The sequence below is a fragment of the Epinephelus lanceolatus genome, chromosome 1 (assembly GCF_041903045.1).
Source record: "Epinephelus lanceolatus isolate andai-2023 chromosome 1, ASM4190304v1, whole genome shotgun sequence".
In the NCBI taxonomy this organism is placed as follows: domain Eukaryota; kingdom Metazoa; phylum Chordata; class Actinopteri; order Perciformes; family Serranidae; genus Epinephelus; species Epinephelus lanceolatus.
In genome coordinates, this window is record NC_135734.1 from 49,837,000 (window position 1) to 49,857,169 (window position 20,170).

The following is a 20,170-nucleotide window of genomic DNA, read 5'->3' on the forward strand; positions in this document are numbered from 1 at the left end:
TTTTTTTCCAGCGGATGTCTTAGTTACAACATTATTGAGATAACCGGAGTAGTTTCATGTCGTATCCGACAACGGGAGGCTGTTAACAGATGACGTCCTGATGTTAGCTGTCTCTGTTAGCTGCAGCCACTGATGCTTTCTAGACATCGTGATTTCCCAAAACTGAATAAATATGACACGTAGCAACACAAAACTGCTTTGCTAGCTCAATCATGTTGTAACTAAGACATCCGCTGGAAAAAATATTTTTTTCACGGACCGTTTATTGAGTTATTAACGTTACAGACATCGCTAACGGGGCTAACGACTAACGGTTAGCCCAGCTAATCTACGATAACCATGTTATTAATTTCAAAGCGTGCACACAGAAATAGCAATGTGTGTTCAACCGTTGTGTTTATGGACTTTACAAACATCAGATTAGTCTAAATGGTGCTATAGTGACGTGAAAAATGTGATATATACACACACATATATGTAGCTAAACTCTGCTGGTTTTCTACCCAGAAGTATTTGTAAACAACCAGGCGATTCCCTCCGAAGGGATGCTAACAACTCAAAGTACACGTCTAATAAACTTTCTCCAAACATGTTTCTTGTTATTTTAGGTAGTTATTATCATGCTAATGTATGTTCAAGTGTTCATTTCTCCCGATAAGTTGGTTTTAATTCGTCATTTGATTCTGTAAACACAGTCTGACCATCTCAAGCTTTTATTTTGGTACTTCCGGTGACCGGCAGTGTGAATTTGCATATTAGCCAAATATTTAGTTTCACCCAGAACATTTAGATTTAACATTTAACATTTAGATTTAGATTTAACATTTATATTTATATTTAAATATTTAGATTTAACATTTAGATTTAGATTTAGCATTTAGATTTAACATTTAGATTTATATTTATATTTAGCATTTAAACATTTATATTTATATTTAATATTTAGATTTAACATTTATATTTAGATTTAGCATTTAGATTTAGATTTAATATTTAGATTTAGATTTAGCATTTAGATTTAACATTTAGGTGCCACATTTAATATTTAGATTTAACTATTTAATATATTTCTAAGTTAACAAATATTGCTGTAAATGTGGTAAAAGATGACGTTAAAAAATTCACAACACTTTTTTAAACACTGTTTGAAGCTAAATGGGGCAAAATGTTGATGTTATTTTCAGCGTGAGCCACTTAACAAACGGCACCCCATAGTGGATCTCCTTACCTGAGGAACTTAGGTTGTCTTTGTTTAAAACACTCCTCAAAACATACATTTATAAGAAGGCTTTTTTTCAGTAAATTTGTTGTTTGTCTAGTTTCTATCCTTCTTTTATCAATTTTTCAAACAAAAACAGTGATCACAGTTATCCTGACCACCCAAAATGAATCTGGTCATCCTTGAGTCCAAGGATGTTTGTGCCAAATTTTTAAAAATTTCCCTCAAGGTGTTCTTGAGATTTCATTGAATCAGGGGGTGCTGCTGCCTGAGAGTCATGTGCACCCGTATTCAGTGGCTGCTGCTCCTCCTCTCTCTCTGCAGTCTTGGAACCCTCTGACCCTGCAGAAAAATAAAACAAAAATATATTCAAGAAAATTTGAACTTTCTTGATCCGACTTACGCTGTCACACCTCACACATATATTTTCAAACGTGTTATTCATCAGTGTCTGTTTGGAAATATAGTTAATGTGCAGATTGATTCTCTTGAAAGGTGCAGTGATGTGTATTTGTTAGTTAGCTCATAAGTTCAGGGCAGTTTTGTGGTCAAACTGTCTGAAAACAGAGAAACGAGGCCCTCTGCTGTAACGTGTGCACTAATTCAGAAAAACAGCTCTTGTATTATATTCACAACTTTATTGTATTTATTTTTATTTATTCATTATTAGAACCAGAGGACTCACATATTAATGTAGTCTCAGTGAGTTTTATATAAAACAGACTGGTTCATATCTGAAGAGACAAACACAACTGTAAAGACTCTGGACAGATATGTAGATAGGATATATTATTAAAACTTACCTCTACACCTGTGATGGCACAAAAAAATCAAACTGCAACAACCCCAAAGAAGGACTAAGATTGCTCCAGCAACAAGGCATGCAATATTACCATTGCTCCAGGTTTCGTCTGAAACACATGACAAAAAGCTGATGTAACACTCAAAATGTAACTGTGTATCATGTACAGCAGATTGATCATTGACTACACATAGAGAACAGTTCAATGTGCTGCTAAAATCTATCAAAACTAAAAATACAACACATGAGCACCTCAAGGAGAAATCTTACCAATGATATGCACAGGTATCTCAGCATGAATCTGATGGTTGATTTCCTCCTGTGTGACCACACAGTGATAGCGGTCGGTCTTGGTCACAGAAGTTTGGAAGATGATGTCATAGCTGCCTCCTTTGTCTGTGACCTGTGGTTCTTCAGCAGGAAGGATGTTTCCATCACTGTCCTTCCACTCTACTTTAGGTTTTAGAGAAGCACCTCGAACAACACACTGCAGCTGCACCCAATCAAGTTTGGTTTTGAGGACTGTGACAGATGGCTTTGGAGATGAAACTGTCAACACATTATAAAGAATAAAGTAGAAAGAACAATTACATGATCAGAAATGTAATAATGTGCTTTTTGTGTTCACTCCCTCTCTGCTCGTATTTAGAAACACTCACCAACGACAAGCATTACATGGGATTTTTCTCTTCTCTGCACAAATGGAAAAAAGCAGGTGTAGTCTCCACTGTCAGCCATCTTTGTATTTCTGATGATGATGGAGGCGTTGCTGTATTTCAGCTCATCTTGGAAATGAAAGACTCGACCTTTGAACTGCTCATCTTGACCTGAGCGACCGTTGTTGTAATGGAGGCCTTTAGAATACATGAACACCCCCATCATACCATCATCTTTCCTCCAGACAAAGAGGTTCTGCTCGATGTTCTCCTTGGTGCTGAGGGAACAGGGTAATGTAACATCACTCCCTTCTGACACCAACACTTTGATGGCCGCTGGTCCTGGAACATAAAAACATCATATGTTTGCAACATGTGTCACCAGAATTATTTTCTTGACCTGAAAGGTTTTTGAGAGGTTACTGTGGCGCCCTCTGTTGTCCTAAAACTAACATTTCTTTTCATTAGGGGTTCAAGCCCAAAGGGCTGATATGTTGTTGTTGTTGTTGTTGTTGTTGTTGTTGCTGATGAGATGATACATCGTAGAGAAACAAAATTTTCACAAGATTGGAAGCTGTGTGCAAATGGTGCTCAAGAAATATAATGCCAATCAGCCAGGTGTGGGCGCTATAACTAAGGTCGAAGAAATGTTGTTTTGTCAGATTGAGTTGAAATTCGACACACAGGTCCAACTGAATGTGCTCTACAAAAGTCCTCAGAACCATCAAGGTCTGCCTGACTAGACTGTCTGCCATATTGAATTTTTTGAAAAACACATTTTTGACATGTCCTCCTCAGGCATAGGGCCGATCTCTACTAGATTTTCTGTGCATCATGATTGGATGAAGTTTATCAAAGAATATCAACAGCTTTTTGATATGTCATTGGGTTTGGTGATATTGACCAATGAACTTTAAAGGGGGCGTGGCTCAGCATATTAATGGATTTACTCCTTAACAGTTGAGCCAATCATCACAAAACCCTTAAAGTTTTATTCAAATCGGCCACTAGGGGGCGGTACACATGCAAAAAGAAAAAAATCTCATCATCAGCTACAGAGATTTGTCTGACATTGTGCTTGCATCATCAACAGTCATGTCTCAGTCAATACACAAAATTTGAAAATTATCACTTAAAGGGGGCATGGCTTATTACATAGAGTAAAATTTCCACACATTTCACAGTCCATAAAATCATAATAGATCACCAGTGTGTCTGACAGAGCTGAAATTTTTTTCAGCACATCCACTGAATTGTGACAAAACTTCGTCATGCCGCAACCTGTAGTCAATTCAGAAGTCTGTCACTCTATATTTTTAAGAATATGTAAAATTTATTAACATCTATATCTCTAAAAGTCTTCATCTAAATGCAACCATCGTTGCCACAAACATTCTGTGGATACTAGATGTCACATGTATCAAATGGTGTTCAGATTGGTTTAACAGTTAGCTCACAGTGATGTTCATTATCTTGTTGTACTTTGTACTGTATGCACAACATTTTCTGTTACATATTATTCTTAACCAAATGTCACCAAAATATTTGACAATATTCCTGAAATCAGCAGAATGATGAGATTTTTTCCAGAATTATTTCACCAATACATTAACTGTTATTGATATCTCATTGCTTTTTGAAGGTATTGACCAATGAAGTTTAAAGGGGGCGTGGCTCAGCAAATGACTCCACAACGTTTGGACCAATCATAACAGAGGCACCAGGAACATATCCTGAACGTTTCCTTTAAGTTGACCACTAGGGGGCACCACTAATACAAAAAATGAGCATGCAATAACACAAATCAGACTAAAAATCAGAAATATATCTTGTCTAATCGTTACAAAACTTGCAGGATATGCTAAATAATAATTATGAGCCATATGTTAAATTTGTTTTTAATTAGTCTACAGGGGGCGCCACCTGTTCCACACAGCCCAGGTGATCTTACAACTGACCAAGATTGGGACTGCAATCAACTGGAGAAGAGCAGCCTCCTACTACACCATGATGTCATGCCGCAACAGGGCGTTCATTCATCAGGCTCCACCCACTGTACCCAAAGAGTCCAGGGGTGAGATAGAACGAAGGTTACGATAGTATAACTCTAGTTCTATCAGCACAGATGAAACCCTCTGCATAGGGGCCCTGACACTGCTTTGTGGCTCGCTGAAGAGGGTGTAGGATGTCACACACAGGAATCTGTCTCCTTATATACTGAGGGGTCCGCAAATGTTCAGATAGGCAGGTCTGGATTGGCTGGTTACATTTATACCTTTCTCAGTGGGCAAATGCGTGCTCATGGTTAGAGGAGTATTACCCAGGATTCATATGAACTTGATTGTGGATATGGTGGACAAACAATATCACTCTGGACATAGGATCACAACATGGAAACAGCTGATCCTTACAACTCAATCTGGGTGAAATGAGTGTATAAATTAATTTTTGGGATGGTGGCCATATTGGTAATATGCAAATTAGAGGACATTAATAAAACATATATGATTTAGCAATAAATACTGAATCTGCATGTTCTAATGTGTTTCTAATGCTTAAACATATGGAACACCAAGTTTGTTAAAAAACAACAACACTTATTTTAATTTGCCACCATCTTGGGAATATGCAAATTAGGGGTCCAGATGCATCCAATCATTAAATTAGCACTCCTATGTGTTTCTCATGGGCAGAAAACATCAAATAAACACCAACTTTGCATTTGTGGCTCATCTAGTTCAAATGTTAGAGCTGAAATGGTTACTAGTCGGCAGCCATATTGGATTTTGCCACAGTCATCAGAATGCCTATCTGCGATGTTTAATTTCCAGATTCCTTTGAAATACATTCATTTAAATATGTAGGCCTACTGAATTTGGTGCTTTTAACACAAAATGAACGACTGTCTTGAGTTTGTGAGCTATGCTACTCTACACACTGCTCTGAACACTCTTCAGTTTCTTTAGGCGACAGAGCCAACAAACTAACCAAGGCCTACACGGAAGTGCTGAGCCCAACCTCCTGTCAAACAAACTTGTGCCTTCATAAACTACAAAGTTAATGGTTCTTACCTTTTTCATCACAAAGAGTTTTTCCAGTGAAACACAGCAGGCAAAAACACAGCAGGTCCAGCTGAAGCTTCATGACTGTCTATCTGATCTTTGGATTCATTGTTGTTGCAAACAGTTTAGTGTCTTCTTATCAACACAACACCGAGTTTGACTTTAGTTTCATTTTCATCTCACATTGCCACAGGTGTAAAACCTTCAGAATAAAAGCCTGTTTTAATCACTGTTACTTATTGTAACTATAATTATTACTGTTATTAGTAGCAGCAGTAAACCTTCAATGTCCTCAGCTTTATTTTTCTTTTATTGTCATTTTACTGTGTTTGTTTTTTCTCTCTGTAACACCTTCCTCTCTCTGCTGTGTCACAGCTCTGCCTTTATTCTTTAAAGCTGCTTAAAGCCTGTGTTTGTTTTGGTGTCTGAGAGCTCTGTGGTGTGTGTGGGTTGGAGAGTAGGAAACTTCACTGTAATCTCTTTATGAGTAACTGCTTTATTTATCATTCATACTGCAACATGCCAAACAGCATCAGAGAAACACTGATTTGTGACTGAAACTGCTTTAATCGGTGTTTTTACCGGGTTAAATCACGTGGTGTGTTTGTTCTGGAGGAGAGGAGACCTGTGTGGATAATATTTCATATTTAGACTTCTCATCTTAGGCAGGACTTCACAAAATCCTTCAAATCAAATCAAAACACCATATTTTCATGTGGAATAGGCTTGTTAATATAATCAATATCATGCTGTGCCAAATGTGTATTACATGTATTTGTTGCATTATTTTAAATATGAATGCCTTGTTTGAAATAATATTTATTCCTTTTAAATAATATTTGTAATCACTGTAAAATAATATTTTTTTCTGGCTTTTAGTTCCAAACATCAATCAATCACAAACATAATCAATCAGTATTGACAACTAATAATCATAAAGCCCATCAATAAAATCAAATTACTCCTCTACTTTATCAGACTGACAACACATTACTGCATTACGTGATGAAATTAATTACCATATCTACACACAGCGCCGTCTCACTAATTCATCTTGCGGTTTGTGCGACTGTCAAACACACACATATACACACCAACAGCGTCTCTGCCGTCATCTGAGCATTGATGCAAAAACCTTTTCTCCGACCTGTTTCTCTGTGCAGGAGACAAACACAGGAAGCGCACCTGCACAGGTTTTTGTTGTTGTTGTTGTTGTTGTTGTTGTTGTTGTTGTTGTTGTTGTTTTCTTTATTGAAAAACACAAATCAAACAAACACAGACGCCAGGGGGTGACATACATTCAGTGTCAAAAAATTCAGAATATCATATTACAGAAATACATTAAAAAGAGCACATAAATCCAAGGTTTTAATGGCTTTCGTGTTTGTGGAGTGTCTAATGGTCCTAATATATTGCTTGACTTCATTTTCAAAAATGCAAAAGAGTGGTTTTTGATTAGTATATCGACATTTATGAATAAACCATTTAGCCAATAGTATGATAAGATTAACCCTTTAGCATTCTCAACCGTTTGGTTTAGCACATTTTGAGTCACTGTATCTCAATGAACAATGTGTTGAAGCTAACCTGATGAAGCTATCTGCACCACTCTGATTAGCTGTGTCATGCTAAAGAAATCCACTGGATGTCGCTGTGTCTGTAAATAGTGTGCCTTTACAGTTTGTGGATAATATTTCATATTTAGACTTCATAGTTTAGGCAGGACTTCACAAAATCTCTCCTCCAGAACAAACACACCACGTGATTTAACCCGGTAAAAACACCGATTAAAGCAGTTTCAGACACAAATCAGTGTTTCTCTGATGCTGTTTGGCATGTTGCAGTGTGAATGATAAATAAAGCAGTTACTCATAAAGATATTTGTATAGTGAACCAGCAGAAAAGTTTCCTACTCTCCAACCCACACACACCACAGAGCTCTCAGACACCGGAAACAAGCACAGGCTTTAAGCAGCTTTAAAGAATAAAGGCAGAGCTGTGACACAGCAGAGAGAGGGAGGTGTTACAGAGAGAAAAAACAAACACAGTAAAATGGCAATAAAAAAAATAAAGCTGAGGACATTGAAGGTTTACTGCTGCTGCTACTAATAACAGTAATAATTATAGTTACAATAAGTAACAGTGATTAAAACAGGCTTTTATTCTGAAGGTTTTACACCTGTGGCAAGGTGAGCTGAAAACGAAACTAAAATCACACTCGGTGCTGCATCGATAAGAAGACACCAAACTGTTTGCAACAACATTGAATCGAAAGATCAGATAGACAGTCATGAAGCTTCAGCTGGACCTGCTGTGTTTTTGCCTGCTGTGTTTCACTGGAAAAACTCTCTATGATGAAAAAGGTAAGAACCATTAACTTTGTAGTTTATGAAGTTTGTTTGACAGGAGGTTGGGCTCAGCACTTCCGTGTAGGCCTTGGTTAGTTTGTTGGCTCTGTCGCCTAAAGAAAACACTAACTGAAGAGTATTCAGTAGGGTTGGCTACCGAAACTCGGTACTTTTTGTACTTAAAATGAATCGGTGCCAAATTTCGGTACCTAAGTGGAGGCGGCGCGAGAGCGCATGACTCAGCAACAATGGCGACAAAAAAAAAAGTGCAGACAAAAGTTAACGTGCAGCACTGTTCCTAAATGTTTTCAATAAAATGTTGAAACTGAGAAGTTTAGACTATGGGCCCGAACGACGCATAGTGCGTCCAAATTCACACCCGTTCTTCTCTGTGGATTTTCTCCGCGACCGTGCGTCATAGCGAGAAGCCACGCATATCACGTGAAACAGCGGAAGTGTCAGTAGTCCAATGTTTTCACAGCGAAAAAAAATGATAAATTTACACTAAAATGATGTATAACAGAGCTTTCATACAGCTTTGCACACACATTACTCTTGGATGGATTACTCGCGAATGCAGGCTCGCACAGAAATGCCATGCATATCACATGAAAGCGCAGGAGCAGAGCTTTCCAATGATACCACACACATCATTGTGCTGTGATCCCATCACACTATAAATACAGATCAATTGTCTACAAAATAAAAACTTGACGAATTTCTTTACAATCCATTATACAGATCTTGTTATCAGTCACTTCATATAGTGAGGAATATCGTATCTTACCACGTCTTAGGCTTGCGTGTGTTTCTCCCTGTCTATCCACATTTGTAGTCCGGCTTTCAAGATGCAAATATCTCCATATTGTCCAGTTGACACTCCATCAAACTTTGTATGACAAGACCAGCCACTTCACCTTTGCGCACCCAGACAACTGAGGCCTAATTATGCATGCTGACAGGGCCGTAGTCACCATATACATTGAGGGGGACACGTGCGGCCCATAGGGTTAAATAGTATCGAAATAAGGTACCGTTTGGTACCGGTACCGAATTCCAGATACCGGTACCGTATCGGTTCAGTTATGAACGGTACCCAACCCTAGTATTCAGAGCAGTGTGTAGAGTAGCATAGCTCACAAATTCAAGACAGTCGTTCATTTTGTGTTAAAAGCACCAAATTCAGTAGGCCTACATATTTAAATGAATGTATTTCAAAGGAATCTGGAAATTGAACATCGCAGATAGGCATTCTGATGACTGTGGCAAAATCCAATATGGCTGCCGACTAGTAACCATTTCAGCTCTAACATTTGAACTAGATGAGCCACAAATGCAAAGTTGGTGTTTATTTGATGTTTTCTGCCCATGAGAAACACATAGGAGTGCTAATTTAATGATTGGATGCATCTGGACCCCTAATTTGCATATTCCCAAGATGGTGGCAAATTAAAATAAGTGTTGTTGTTTTTTAACAAACTTGGTGTTAGATATGTTTAAGCATTAGAAACACATTAGAACATGCAGATTCAGTATTTATTGCTAAATCATATTATCTTTTATTTATGTCCTCTAATTTGCATATTACCAATATGGCCACCATCCCAAAAATTAATTTACACACTCATTTTCACCCAGATTGAGTTGTAAGGATCAGCTGTTTCCATGTTGTGATCCTATGTCCAGAGTGATATTGTTTGTCCACCATATCCACAATCAAGTTCATATGAATCCTGGGTAATACTCCTCTAACCATGAGCACGCATTTGCCCACTGAGCCAACCAGCCAATCAGGATGTGCCTACCCGTATATGTGCGGACCCCTCAGTATATATGGAGGCTCCTGTGTCTGACATCCAGCCCAGCGGGGAGCGTCGGTGGTGGATGTAAAAGAGAAACTCGATTTTCATTAAAACTACAACCTAAACTACAAATTCGAATTAATTGATGAAATCAATTTATTGCCCAGCCCTACTGGGCTGTGTGGAACAAAGCCAGTTCCTTGGATTCGGCCATGATGAGAGGTTGTTGACATGGGTGCAGATCTGATGACAAGTTTGGGGGGAACACAATCAATTGTGATTTTTTTTTTTTTTTTTTTTTATTGCATGCGTGCAAATCATGCCCACAGAGCGCTTGAGATTGCCAGCATATTTCACGATTTCATAGAGGCTCATCACCATCACCAAGTCATTCAAAAAGCACTACACAGAGAATCATGCTTACCTTTACTGTTTATTTCTCTGAAACAGCCAATAGTACATGGAGCCAGCCATCATCCTCCTTTTCACTGCTTCACTGTTACTTCTTGTTTCAGGGTCTCAGGCATGTTCTGTCCACTCACGTTCTCATCTCTCGCTTCTCACAGATTCCCAATTCTCCTTATCATCTTCCCTTTCTCCCAGTATATGGGACTACTGTATACATCAGTGGATATGGATGATTATCAGAATATGAGCCCCTAACTGAGTTTGGTTAAACTAACTGATCATGTTGGAAAATATATTTATAAAAATATTTGTTCCACAATTTTCATTTATTTTAGAATTGGGAATGTGGAGTCGGAAAATATATTTGTTCAATTTTAATCATTTAGGCTATTTAGAATCGGGGTGGGGGGGGCAATTTGTGTTTTTCCCACGGGATCTGCACCCATGGTTGTTGAGATAAAAGACGACCCTCATGCTGTGGCTGCACAGCAGCTCAAGTGCCTGTTTGGAACAGGTGGTGCCCCCTATAGACCGATTAAAAAAAATAATGTAACAAGTGATTCATAATTATTGTTCATATCCTGCATGTTTTGTAATGATTAGACAAGATATATTTCTGATTTATAATGATTTGTGTTATTGCATGCCCATTTTTTGTATTTGTGGTGCCCCCTAGTGGTCAATTTAATATTTTTTTTTATTTTAATTTTATATACTTTATTAATCCCTGATAATCAATTTTTTCACTCTGTTGTGACAATTACACACAGGTCCGAACACACACATGCACAAACAGGACCTATCCACCTTATTTTCAAACACAGAAGTAAATAGTGATCAACTTCCGTTTTTTTGTGCGTGACTTCTGGCCAGCCGCTTTCCCTCATGCTTTCCCTTACCGGAGCTAGCGGTGCAAGCTAATTTTTTTCAATTTTCAGTTGTTTATGTTAGTCAATCAGTTAGTTAGTTAGTTAGTCTGTGTATTTTGTATAACGTTAGATAACTGTGCCCACGTTTCCGTTATAACGGAAATTTATTCCCTCTAAACGCGAATAAATCGCACGTCAATCATAAACTATGAACCAAAAAAGCACAATCAATCCCGAGTGAGACAAACTGCTTGATCCCCGTCTCCAGTGTACCAGCAGAGAACCTGCAGAACCGAATCAGCCAAAAAACACACCAGGCTACACAGCCTCTCTACCTGAGCAGCTGAAGCTGCGGCTCGCACCCTCGACACACAGACACACAGACGGTGCTTCTGCATGCCAGCCACACGTGTGCACAACTGTGAGAAATAAATATGTGAGGTGTACACTGCTTTTCTATCTTTTTTTTCCCTTTTCTTTTCTTTTTTTCTTTCTGTCAGCGACATACACTCCTAACACAGGACGGGTTGTTTTAATTGACTGAGTTGATCATTAAGCCATAGTGATGCGCGGATCGGCTCTGATAGCACCTGAATCAGCATGTACGCATCAACCATCCAGCCGTTACAACATGATTGAGCTAGCAAAGCAGTTTTGTGTTGCTATGTGTTGTATTTATTCAGTTTTGGGAAATCACGATGTCTAGAAAGCATCAGTGGCTGCAGCTGACAGGAACAGCAAAGCTAACATCAGGATCGTCATCCGTTAAAAGCCTCCCGTTGTCGGATACGACATGAAACTACTCCAGTTAGCTCAATCATGTTGTAACCAAGACATCCGCTGGAGAAAATATTTTTTTCACGGACCACTTTGTGAGTTTAGTGAGTTATTACAGACACGGCTAACAGCTAACAGCTAACGGTTAGCCCAGCTAATCAAAGATAACCATGTTATTAATTACACACAGAGAAAATACTAATGTTTGTTCAGTCATTGTGTTTATAGACTTTACAAACATCAGATTATGATAGGTGATTATATAGGTGATATAGTGACGTGAAAAATGTGATATATACATATATATAGCTAAACTCAGCAAGGTAAACAACAAGGCGATTCCCATTTACACAGTGCTAAGAGTGCTGGACCGGAAGTGTCGCACAAAAAACCGGAAGCTGGCTGCGTTCTGTTTTGCCTCCGTGTTTCCGTGAAAAATAAGGTAGATATATGCACCAAGTGGAGAGATGTCAGAGTGGGGCTGCCCATGACAGGCGCTCCGAGCGGTTGGGGGGTTCGGTGCCTTGCTCAAGGGCTCCTCTCCAGTGACCAGTACACACTCCATATTTTGGTCCGGACGGGGACTTGAACAGGTGACCCTCCGGTTCCCAACCCAAGTCCCTATGGACTGAGCTACTGCCGCCCCAATTTAAATGAGACTTTCAGTATATGTTCCTGGTACCTATTAAGACATTGCTTTCAAGGTTTGTGATGATTCGTCCAAACGTTGTGGAGTCATTTGCTGAGCCACGCCCCCTTTAAATTTCATTGGTCGATATCTTCAAAAAGCAATGAGATATCAATAACAGTTAAAGTGTTGGTGATATAATTCTGAAAAAAATCTCACATCATTCTGCTGATTTCAGGAATATTGTCAAATATTTTGGTGACATTTGGTTAAAAATGAGATGAAACAGAAATTGTTGTCACACAGTACAAATTACAACGGCTGGCTCAATGGTTAATGAGTAAAATCCATTAATGTGCTGAGCCACGCCCTCTCTAAAGGTAATTGGTCAATATCATCATAAAGCAATGACATATCAAAAAGCTGTTGATGACTATTGATAAACTTCCTCCTGTGATGTCAAAAATTTGTTTTTCAGAAAATTCAATATGGCGGAAAACCTTAATGGTTCCTAAGACTTGTAGAGCACATTCAGTTGGACGTGTGTGTCGAAAGTCAATCAGACAAAGCAAAATTTCTTTGACCCTTCGGGCTTGAACCCCTAATGAAAAGAAATGTTAGTTTTAGGACAACAGAGGGCGCCACAGTAACCTCTCAAAAACCTCTCAGGTCAAGAAAATAATTCTGGTGACACATGTTGCAAACATATGTTTTTATGTTCCAGGACCAGCGGCCATCAAAGTGTTGGTGTCAGAAGGGAGTGATGTTACATTACCCTGTTCCCTCAGCACCAAGGAGAACATCGAGCAGAAACTCTTTGACTGGAGGAAACATGATGGTATGATGGGGGTGTTCATGTATGATAAAGGCCTCCATCACAACAACGGTGGTTCAGGTCAAGATGAGCAGTTCAAAGGTCGAGTCTTTCATTTCCAAGATGAGCTGAAACACGGCAACGCCTCCATCATCATCAGAAATACAAAGATGGCTGACAGTGGAGACTACACCTGCTTTTTTCCACTTCTTCAGACACCTCAAATTTTCCACATTGATCTTGTTGTTGGTGAGTGTTTCTAAATACGAGCAGAGAGGGAGTGAACACAAAAAGCACATTATTACATTTCTGATCATGTAATTGTTCTTTCTAAGTTATTCTTTATAATGTGTTGACAGTTTCATCTCCAAAGCCATCTGTCACAGTCCTCAAAGCCACAGATGATGGAGTGCAGCTGCAGTGTGAGGTTCATGGTGCTTCTCTAAAACCTAAAGTAGAGTGGAAGGACAGTGATGGAAACATCCTTCCTGCTGAAGAACCACAGGTCACAGACAGAGGAGGCAGCTATGACATCATCCTCCAAACTACTGTGACCAAGACCGACCGCTATCACTGTGTGGTCACACAGGAGGAAATCAACCATCAGATTCATGCTGAGATACCTGTGCATATCATTGGTAAGATTCCTTCTTGAGGTGCTCATGTGTTGTATTTTTAGTTTTGATAGATTTTAGCAGCACATTGAACTGTTCTTTATGTGTAGTCAATGATCAATCTGCTGTACATGATACACAGTTACATTTTGAGTGTTACATCAGCTTTTTGTCATGTGTTTCAGACAACAGCAGGAGCAAAATCAATGTTAAATGGCTTCTTGCTGCTGCAATTTTAGCCTTCTTTGGGCCTGCTGCAGTTTGGTTGTTTAGGTGGTATCGCAGGCTCAACGACAGGATTGATAGAGGTAAGTTTTAATAATATATTCTATCAACATATCTGTCCAGAGTCTTTACAGTTGTGTTTGTCTCTTCAGATATGAACCAGTCTGTTTTATATAAAACTCACTGAGACTACATTAATATATGAGTCCTCTGGTTCTAATAATGAATAAATAAAAATAAATACAACAAAGTTGTGAATATAATACAAGAGCTGTTTTTCCGAATTAGTGCACACGTTACAGAAGAGGGCCTCGTTTCTCTGTTTTCAGACAGTTTTATCGTTAAAGTTACGAGATCCAATTAGAGTCCTACATCAAATATAAATGAACCATTTTATATTACATTTTAAAAACTATGATTTATTATCATTTTAGATGCAAATGACATTTCCTCTTAACTCCTTAGTGACACAGCTCCAGAAATTTGAACATCTGATGAAAAATAATGTTCAGCGCATTGCTGGCTGTGGTACGAGGACTCAGACTGAACCTGAGGATCTTCAGTCATGTTCTGGTACAGTATACACAGTATGGGGTCAGGACCTGCAGTGCAACCAGGCTGACACATGAAGTGTCCTAAAAGTGGTCAATGAAAATTTAAAATCAATTCTACTACTAATACTGAGCATTTATAGTCGACCACAAAACTGCCCTGAACTTATGAGCTAACTAACAAATACACATCACTGCACCTTTCAAGAGAATCAATCTGCACATTAACTATATTTCCAAACAGACACTGATGAATAATACGTTTGAAAATATATGTCTGAGGGGTGACTGCCTGAGTCGGATCAAGAAAGTTCAAGTTTTCTTTAATATAATTGTTTTATTTTTCTGCAGGTTCAGAGGGTTCAGAGATTGCAGGGAGAGAGAAGGAGCAGCAGCCACTGAATACAGGTGCACATGACTCTCAGGCAGCAGCACCCCCTGATTTGACGTCGTAGAGGAGTGTGTGAGAGTGAGTGAGTGAGTGTGTGTGTGTGTGTGTGTGTGGGGGGGGGTATGTTTGAGTGTAGCTGAGTGTACGTCACAGCTGACAAGCAGCTCTGCATTACACCTTCCAGGTGCGGCTGATTGCTGGCAGGTGAATTTAGATGTGTTTGTGTGTTCAGATTCCATTTAATGTTGGTTTGAAGATGTTTTTATGGCCTCTGAGGTTGGAGTCATCATGTTTTTGGGTCATCGTCCGTATCATTCTTGTGAATGTGACATCTCAAGAACATCTTGAGGGAATTTTTTTTAAAATTTGGCACCAACATCCACTTGGACTCAAGGATGAACAGATTGATTTTGGTGGTCACGATCACTGTGACCTCACAAAACATGATTTTTGGCCATAACTCAAAAATGTGTACACTAGTTATAATAGCATTTGTGTCAAATTAATAATAGGATAAAATGATTAGGGCTGTAGTCAACCAAAGAAAATCTTGGTCAACTAAAGTCGCATAGTCTTCAACTAATCGATTCGTCATGGGGAAAAAAAAAATCTGCACGTTATTTTTACTTCTGGTGGTGTGTCTGTGTCACTCTGCAGTTACACCTCCAAAACACTAGTTGGCGGTGGAGGACTGTGTTAAGTCAATCAATCAATCAATCAATTTTATTTATAAAGCCCAATATCACAAATCACAATTTGCCTCACAGGGCTTTACAGCATACGACATCCCTCTGTCCTTATGACCTTCGCAGCGGATAAGGAAAAACTCCCCAAAAAAAACCCCTTTAACGGGTAAAGTTTAGTTCAAATCAAACTTTATATATAAAGTTGATTCAAAACACACATTAAACACACATTAAACACACATTAAACATGGCTTAATAGAGACAGTTTCAAACACAAGTACACAAATCAGCTTCACTATAACTCGCAGCATTCACAGACAAACATTTGTCTTTATCTGGACACATTTTCCCCACCAATACAACATGCTAACGTTATTAGCACAAGCCTATGGCATTTTACATTGTATAAATTAGCCTAGCATCTAGCGAACTTTTCCTCTACTCATAAGAAGCCAGGGACAACAGCAACATTTAACAAAGGTAACGTTACAAATTTAGCTTCATTACAACTCACAAGGTTCACTGACAAAACAACTGTCTGATACTAAACATGTTTTCCAAGCAAATACAACATGCTAACGTTATTAGCACAAGCCTATGGCATTTTACATTGTATAAATTAGCCTAGCAGCTAGCAGAGATTTCCTCTGCTCATATGAAGCCAGGATAAATCACACACACGACTTAAAATGCTATTTTAGTGGAGGCTTTATTGTCTTCACAATTTATTGTTTCTTATCTGTGAAATTAAAGTAAATACAAGCTTCATTTCCACTGAGGGAAATGGTGTCAGCTTACAGAAACAGACAGGAGGTCTGTGTCACTGCGACGCTGAGCGTGAGGGTGGGCGAGTCCAACTTTCTGTCAACAAGGGGGGTGTTTCGAAAACGCCCCCATTTTCACAGGTAATAGTGTTGTGTCGTTCGCGAATGAATTGTTCAAAAGAACAAATCTGTTTAGTGAACGTACTGAACTGAATCACTTCCGGAACTGATTCGTTCATTTCTCAGTTCAGTTGAGCTCAGCAGCGAGCGTCCAGGTCAGGAGTGGAACTGCCGATTCAGTCTGTGTGAACGATGAATCACTCGCGAGAAGTGAAGCAGCCAGGGTGCAGGGAGGGACTGCCTCGGTGAACGAATCACTCGGTGAACGAATCACTCGGTGAGCGATGTAACCACGATCCCTGAGTGATTCAAATAATTTCTTCTCAGTGATACACTTTCATAGGGACTGTTTTTTCCAAGCTAAAGGCTAATGTAGCCAGGAGTCACGCTACATGAACACATTCACACACCTCCCCATTGTTTTACCAGACTTCGTTTCCAGATAAACAAACTTAAAACGTTAGGCTGGCCAGTAATGAGACTCACCAGTGCAGGGCAGACGCAGCAGCAGCAACAGTTAGAGGGACTGAGTCAGATTACGCAGTGCACAGTCAGGGCTCCTCCCGTCAAGCACTGAACGATTCGGTGAACAAATCTTTTGAACAAATCTTTTTAATGAGCTGATTCTAGTGATTCAGTAACATCTAAAGAACTGCATTGCCCATCGCTAACAGGTAACTTAGCCTGTCCCCCCGCCGCAGGAAATAATGGATTAATCCTGGAAAGTTTTTGATGTAGCACTGTCTCCTTATCAAAGTAACACAGCGATTATTCAACTTGTGAGAATTTGGTCGGACGAGACCATAGCGACCAAATAATTGACTAGTCGACCAGGAGACAACAGCCCTAAAATGATGAAGTCATTTTATATAACAAAGGACAGCTTCACAGCAACATCATAATGTTATCTGGCCATAAACTACTACTGATGCTGAATTTGTGAATTTTGGGTGTCCACCTTTAAACTGTGTTGATGGTATGAATCAGTGTTTGTCAACCTTCTTCCTGAAGGGACCTGTTTTCTGTTATTGAGGAAACTGAAGACCGCTGATGAAGTGATGTATTTTATGGATATTTTGTATTATATTCAGTGCATAACAATAACAGTACAGAACAACTGATAAATCCAAACAGTGAACACAACACCTGCAAGTCGTTTCTGTAAAATGAGAAATTTGATTTTTGTTTTTTACTTTTACTCTTTATACGATTCTATGTGTGTATTATGTTTAATTATAATATAATGATGAGCTTAATTTGTATAGCACTTTACAAAACACAGTTACAAAGTGCTCTATGAGACAAATAAGATAGTATACACTATCAAGATAAAAAAGTTGAACAAAACCTCAGACCAGATACATCAGAGTGTGTATGAATAAATAAATAATGAAATAGATAAAGAAGGATAGAAACTAGACAAACAACAGATTTACTGTAAAAAGCCTTCTTGTAAAGTGTGTTTTGAGGAGTGTTTTTAACGAAGACACTGAGTTTGCTAACCTAAGTTCCTCAGGTTAGGAGATCCCCAGCTGTGGGGCTTTAACAGAAAATGCCCCGTTTCCTTTTGGAACAACACGAGCTGTGGGAACAGTTAGGAAGGTCCTACCTGAGGAGCGCAGGCAGCGCCTAGGCTCATAGGGCGTAAGTAAATCTATACTGTATGTTGGAGCGAGGCCATGTAGGGCTTTAAAAGGAATTAGTAAGAGTTCAAAATGATTCTGTACTTAACAGGTAGCCTGTGTAGCGTTGCAAGGAGGGGAGTTATGTAGAGTTTTGTCTCTTTGAATCAGTCAAAAGTCTGGCAGCTGAGTTTTGAACAAGTGAGTTGGAGACAGGAAATGGCCTTTTGGCTGAGCCCTGAGCACAGGGAATTACAGTGGTCCAGACGTGATGAGATAAAAGCATGAATGACTTTTTCAAGGTCTGTAAATAAAACTCTTTAAAACTCTCTTTAAAAATAACAATTTAATTTTCACAGAAATGACTGAAATGCTGAGATACAGGCCTGCTGTGAATTTAAAAAGAAAAAAAATCTTACACCTGTTGAAATCAAGAAGGCCTCTTAACCCCAAGGCCATAATTCTATCTTATTGCTATGGGCTACTTCATTTGCACTTTTCTAAGTTTTAAGGTTTGTCTCAGTATTATATTAGTATTAAACAATGTTTTTGTGTTTAAAGAAAAGCTTTAAGATTCAAGTATTGAGTGGTGTTTTAACACAAGTATGAGACTGAAGTGGCAGATATGTTTTAGGCCTTCACTGTGCTGTGTATCAGACTGTTGCATTCAACCCTTTGATAATGACTGAGATGCCAAAACATACATCTTGTGTTTAGTTCATTCATGTTTGTGTCATTATCACAATTAAAAGTGTCATTGAGATTTGGTTGCAAGACTTCTGCAGGAGGCAAAATGATGTTGTATGATATTTTTATATTCAGACCAAAATACAAGATTTGAACTATGAACAAAATTTGCAACAATGCTGTAAAAGTGTCAAATATAGTGTAAAACATTTGTCACTTTATTCATATATTGTATGTATTTTTGTATTTTGTGCCTTTACAAATGTTTGCTCATGAGAGATACATTTGTTGTGTTCATGTCTCAGGTATCAATGTTCTCTCAGCAAGAATGTGAATGTGTACTTGAGAGAATGTTGACATTTTCTTTAATTCAATTGCAATCAGTGTTTAAATGTTACTATACTGTTGAATAAAACATGCTGACATTATGATTTGTGGTGTGACTGTTTGTTCAGCTTGTGGTCAGTTTCTCAGACAGACGCCACCTGCAACACCTGTTTCTGTAGATGACACACTGAACACACAACACTGTTTAACTGTTAAATGTTTTCCTCCATTTAAATAAAGTAAATCATTTCAGAGGCAAGTCACACATCAGTGATTTATGTATCCAGTTTGCATCACACTGATCATACAGATGAACAGTGGAGACATGGAATATGTTGCATGAAGGGTTAAAAACATCTCTGTAGATGTGATTGTTTTTTTACAACATTAAAGTGAGTCAGTAGGAGTCCATCTATCTTCATTGTATTAAACACACACACACACACACACGTACTCATAAATGTTTATGGCTGCTGTCATTAAGTGTCATTGGGTTTTTGTAATGACAAGTTGACATTGTTTGGGCTGTCTTGATTATGACAACTTGACATTAATTAAAGTGACATCACCAGAAGTTGTCTTTGTGAAGAAATCACAAGTTGTCATGCTGGAGTATTTTCCCAGTGTGGTATAAGTACTTTTCCTTCAGGTTTTGAACTGAAAATTATCTCTAATAGCTGCCACAAACCTCATGTTCTGTTTGACACCATTAATAATATTCTCAACACCCCTCCTTCTGCTTGCCTTGATGTGTCCCCAGAAATCTGTGAAAACTTTCTTCACTTTTTTTATTGACAA

General features: G+C 38.6%; 2 protein-coding genes across 2 annotated transcripts; one reads left to right on the plus strand and one right to left on the minus strand.

Annotated features, from left to right (window-relative positions):
- Positions 1 to 1,147: 1,147 nt before the first annotated feature.
- LOC117256871 (butyrophilin subfamily 2 member A1-like) lies at positions 1,148 to 5,906 on the minus strand. Its single transcript, XM_078171787.1, has 5 exons — positions 5,749 to 5,906; positions 2,681 to 3,019; positions 2,292 to 2,570; positions 2,023 to 2,130; positions 1,148 to 1,561 (listed from the first exon to the last, which is right to left on the minus strand). The coding sequence occupies exons 1-5, from the start codon at positions 5,819 to 5,821 to the stop codon at positions 1,431 to 1,433; spliced, it is 930 nt and encodes a 309-aa protein (XP_078027913.1). The 5' UTR covers positions 5,822 to 5,906; the 3' UTR covers positions 1,148 to 1,430.
- A 2,056-nt stretch (positions 5,907 to 7,962) lies between these two features.
- On the plus strand, positions 7,963 to 19,473 carry LOC117257482 (butyrophilin-like protein 1). Its single transcript, XM_033627709.2, has 6 exons — positions 7,963 to 8,102; positions 13,296 to 13,634; positions 13,745 to 14,023; positions 14,185 to 14,307; positions 14,690 to 14,797; positions 15,127 to 19,473. Exons 1-6 carry the CDS (start codon positions 8,030 to 8,032, stop codon positions 15,228 to 15,230), a joined length of 1,026 nt encoding a protein of 341 aa, XP_033483600.2. The 5' UTR covers positions 7,963 to 8,029; the 3' UTR covers positions 15,231 to 19,473.
- The last annotated feature ends 697 nt before the right edge of the window (positions 19,474 to 20,170 follow it).

Excerpts from the sequence above, each read along its gene's own strand:
- LOC117256871 (XM_078171787.1), bottom strand. The coding sequence starts at position 5,821 with ATGAAGCTTCAGCTGGACCTGCTGTGTTTTTGCCTGCTGTGTTTCACT. Across the intron at positions 3,020-5,748 it reads AACTCTTTGTGATGAAAAAG|GACCAGCGGCCATCAAAGTG; the intron begins GTAAGAACCATT and ends TTTATGTTCCAG. Across the intron at positions 1,562-2,022 it reads GTGCCATCACAGGTGTAGAG|GGTCAGAGGGTTCCAAGACT; the intron begins GTAAGTTTTAAT and ends ATTTTTCTGCAG.
- LOC117257482 (XM_033627709.2), top strand. The coding sequence starts at position 8,030 with ATGAAGCTTCAGCTGGACCTGCTGTGTTTTTGCCTGCTGTGTTTCACT. Across the intron at positions 14,308-14,689 it reads CAACGACAGGATTGATAGAG|TGACACAGCTCCAGAAATTT; the intron begins GTAAGTTTTAAT and ends TTAACTCCTTAG. Across the intron at positions 14,798-15,126 it reads GGATCTTCAGTCATGTTCTG|GTTCAGAGGGTTCAGAGATT; the intron begins GTACAGTATACA and ends ATTTTTCTGCAG.